At 40.7% G+C, this 3,987-nt stretch overlaps 1 protein-coding gene across 1 annotated transcript in view; it reads right to left on the bottom strand.

Moving 5' to 3' along the window:
- LOC110453496 (protein O-mannosyl-transferase 1-like) overlaps positions 1-3,987 on the bottom strand; it is a 40,182-nt gene that overhangs the window by 23,791 nt on the left and 12,404 nt on the right. The window contains exons 7-9 of the mRNA XM_021502455.1: positions 3,602-3,736; positions 2,807-2,872; positions 1,603-1,696 (exon numbers count right to left, since the gene is read on the bottom strand). Coding sequence (XP_021358130.1) covers positions 1,603-1,696; positions 2,807-2,872; positions 3,602-3,736 — 295 coding nt within the window. The remainder of the gene's footprint in view (positions 1-1,602; positions 1,697-2,806; positions 2,873-3,601; positions 3,737-3,987) is intronic.

The raw sequence follows: 3,987 nt of genomic DNA, 5'->3' as shown, positions 1-3,987 counted from the left end.
TTACTGTGAGGATGAGGGCGGTGAAGAACCTGACATACTTAATACTGAAACAGAGCAGAAATTACTGTGAGGATGAGGGCGGTGAAGAACCTGACATACTTAATACTGAAACAGAGCAGAAATTACTGTGAGGATGAGGGCGGTGAAGAACCTGACATACTTAATACTGAAACAGAGCAGAAATTACTGTGAGGATGAGGGCGGTGAAGAACCTGACATACTTAATACTGAAACAGAGCAGAAATTACTGTGAGGATGAGGGCGGTGAAGAACCTGACATACTTAATACTGAAACAGAGCAGAAATTACTGTGAGGATGAGGGCGGTGAAGAACCTGACATACTTAATACTGAAACAGAGCAGAAATTACTGTGAGGATGAGGGCGGTGAAGAACCTGACATACTTAATACTGAAACAGAGCAGAAATTACTGTGAGGATGAGGGCGGTGAAGAACCTGACATACTTAATACTGAAACAGAGCAGAAATTACTGTGAGGATGAGGGCGGTGAAGAACCTGACATACTTAATACTGAAACAGAGCAGAAATTACTGTGAGGATGAGGGCGGTGAAGAACCTGACATACTTAATACTGAAACAGAGCAGAAATTACTGTGAGGATGAGGGCGGTGAAGAACCTGACATACTTAATACTGAAACAGAGCAGAAATTACTGTGAGGATGAGGGCGGTGAAGAACCTGACATACTTAATACTGAAACAGAGCAGAAATTACTGTGAGGATGAGGGCGGTGAAGAACCTGACATACTTAATACTGAAACAGAGCAGAAATTACTGTGAGGATGAGGGCGGTGAAGAACCTGACATACTTAATACTGAAACAGAGCAGAAATTACTGTGAGGATGAGGGCGGTGAAGAACCTGACATACTTAATACTGAAACAGAGCAGAAATTACTGTGAGGATGAGGGCGGTGAAGAACCTGACATACTTAATACTGAAACAGAGCAGAAATTACTGTGAGGATGAGGGCGGTGAAGAACCCGACATACTTAATACTGAAACAGAGCAGAAGTTCCTGTGAGGATGAGGGTAGTCGATACCTGACATACTTGATACTGAAACAGAGCAGAAATTACTGTGAGGATGAGGGCGGTGAATACCACAGCATAAACTCACCCAAGGCTCTAGGCTATATAGCTAGGTGACATACCACAGCATAGACTCACCCAAGGCTCCAGGCTATATAGCCACATTACATGTGACATACCACAGCATAAACTCACCAAAGGCTCCAGGCTATATAGCTACATTGTAGGTGACATACCACAGCATAAACACACCCAAGGCTCCAGGCTATATAGCTACATTGTAGGAGACATACCACAGCATAAACTCACCCCAGGCTCCAGGCTATATAGCTAGGTGAGATACCACAGCATAAACTCACCCAAGGCTCCAGGCTATATAGCTAGGTGAGCGAAAAAATCGTTATTCTGAATGACACGAGGGAACAAAAATTGTTTTGTTTATTGAATAATAGAGTTTAAAATTAATCCACTGCATGTTATGATGGATAAGATAATGTGTTGTGGTAAAAATAAGTAATTCTGTATTGCGATTCCAGCCTGGTCACTTACATCACTGATCCTCACATCAGCCAACATGTGCCAGTAGTCCTTGACCATCATTGTCATCAGGATGAGGGCGGTGAAGAACCCGACATACTTAATACTGAAACAGAGCAGAAGTTCCTGTGAGGATGAGGGCGGTGAAGAACCCGACATACTTAATACTGAAACAGAGCAGAAGTTCCTGTGAGGATGAGGGCGGTGAAGAACCCGACATACTTAATACTGAAACAGAGCAGAAGTTCCTGTGAGGATGAGGGCGGTGAAGAACCCGACATACTTAATACTGAAACAGAGCAGAAGTTCCTGTGAGGATGAGGGCGGTGAAGAACCCGACATACTTAATACTGAAACAGAGCAGAAGTTCCTGTGAGGATGAGGGCGGTGAAGAACCCGACATACTTAATACTGAAACAGAGCAGAAGTTCCTGTGAGGANAAGTGTAAGATAATACACTGAAGGTAATGAGACGTCGAAGTGTAAGATAATACTCTGAAGGTAATGAGACGTCAAAGTGTAAGATAATACACTGAAGGTAATGAGACGTTGAAGTGTAAGATAATACAATGAAGGTAATGAGATGTCAAGTGTAAGATAATACACTGCAGGTAATGAGACGTTGAAGTGTAAGATAATACACTGAAGGTAATGAGACGTCAAAGTGTAAGATAATACACTGAAGGTAATGAGACGTCGAGGTGTAAGATAATACACTGAAGGTAATGAGATTTCAAGTGTAAGATAATACACTGAAGGTAATGCGACATCGAAGTTTAAGATAATACACTGAAGGTAATGAGACGTCGAAGTGTAAGATAATACACTGAAGGTTATGAGACTTCGAAGTGTAAGATAATACACTGAAGGTTATGAGACGTCAAAGTGTAAGTGCTAAACTATCTGCTTATATCCGTTCAATAGATCACATTTGATCACAGACCGTTCAAATCCTCGAAGATAGACAAAACATATCCTAGTGTTAGTGGGACAAACTAACCAAAGTTCACATGTACACTAGCTAAAAAGACACATTGATAAACTCATTTTGTTGATAAGTGCACAAATTCACAGAGTGGATATGTATGCAAACTAAGTTAACATTTGCACTGAGTAGATACTTAGATAAATTCATCATGTCAACAGGTTCTAAAGCTCATTTAATGGACACAGAGATCTAGACTTACTCACTAAGTAGACGTACAGAATAACTTACCTCAACGTACATGTACAGGCCACGCCCATCAAGGACAGCCAGAACCACCACTGGATAGAGAACTCTCTACAATCATCATCACACAGGAATATATTACAATTACAAACTTACGATCTTTTCTTCCTTTCAATATTACTTGTAACAAATTAGTGTGTAGATTACTGATATACACTTTCATTACATACATGGTGAATTTACTACTACATGTATAACAATACAGCCTGTTTTCAGGCAACAACAAGGTCCTGTATTGAATCAGCACTGTGATATTACAACATGTTGTATTCCCCCAGCAGCCAGGACTCCTTTGTGACTGGAACTCGTTTGATATTGTCCATTGACCAAACAAAAGGTTGAAACAGGAATGGGTTCTGAACATTCTAGCACCATTTTTAGCTAGGGTAATGTGATGTCACTGTTCCATTGACAATGTTTTGTCTGCCATTGTTGTGCAGTGGGTTATGGTGAGCAATGTTTTTGTAGAAAATATAAAATGTATTTAAAAAAAGGTTTTGCAGACAATATCAAAAGAATTTAAAAAGAAAATGTAAGGTTTATAATGAAAGCAGTACCACACATGTCTTCATATGATGTGTCAGATAGCATTCATTGTACAAATGGATACACTTCAAGATAAAACCCTTGTGAAAAATACCCATATTTGCAATACACTTATGGAATCTGAGAAGGTAGAAGAACACACATGTGGTATTGCCTACCGGGGTATTCAACAGATACATGTTGTTTCAATATATAAATAAAAATAAAGCGAGAGGTATAATAAAGATTAATTACCTGTGAGCCAGGTTTCTGAATTTGAGGTAGCTGAAGACGGAGAGACAGAGGAAAAATACCATCATACCCTCCATCAACATGAACCTGGACTGTGTGAGGAGGGCATTGTCTGGGAAACAGCAATGTTCAGTGTGTCATTAGTACATAGTGGGTCAGGAGGGCATTGTCTGGGAAACAGCAATGTTCAGTGTGTCATTAGTACAAAGTGGGCCAGGAGGGCATTGTCTGGGAAACAGCAATGTTCAGTGTGTCATTAGTACAAAGTGGGCCAGGAGGGCATTGTCTGGGAAACAGCAATGTTCAGTGTGTCATTAGTACAAAGTGGGCCAGGAGGGCATTGTCTGGGAAACAGCAATGTTCAGTGTGTCATTAGTACAAAGTGGGCC

The sequence above is a fragment of the Mizuhopecten yessoensis genome, unplaced genomic scaffold, assembly GCF_002113885.1.
Source record: "Mizuhopecten yessoensis strain PY_sf001 unplaced genomic scaffold, ASM211388v2 scaffold7357, whole genome shotgun sequence".
NCBI classification, from domain to species: Eukaryota; Metazoa; Mollusca; class Bivalvia; order Pectinida; family Pectinidae; genus Mizuhopecten; species Mizuhopecten yessoensis.
Note: the sequence above shows the minus strand (reverse complement) of the source record. Positions and strands in the feature narration are given on the sequence as shown.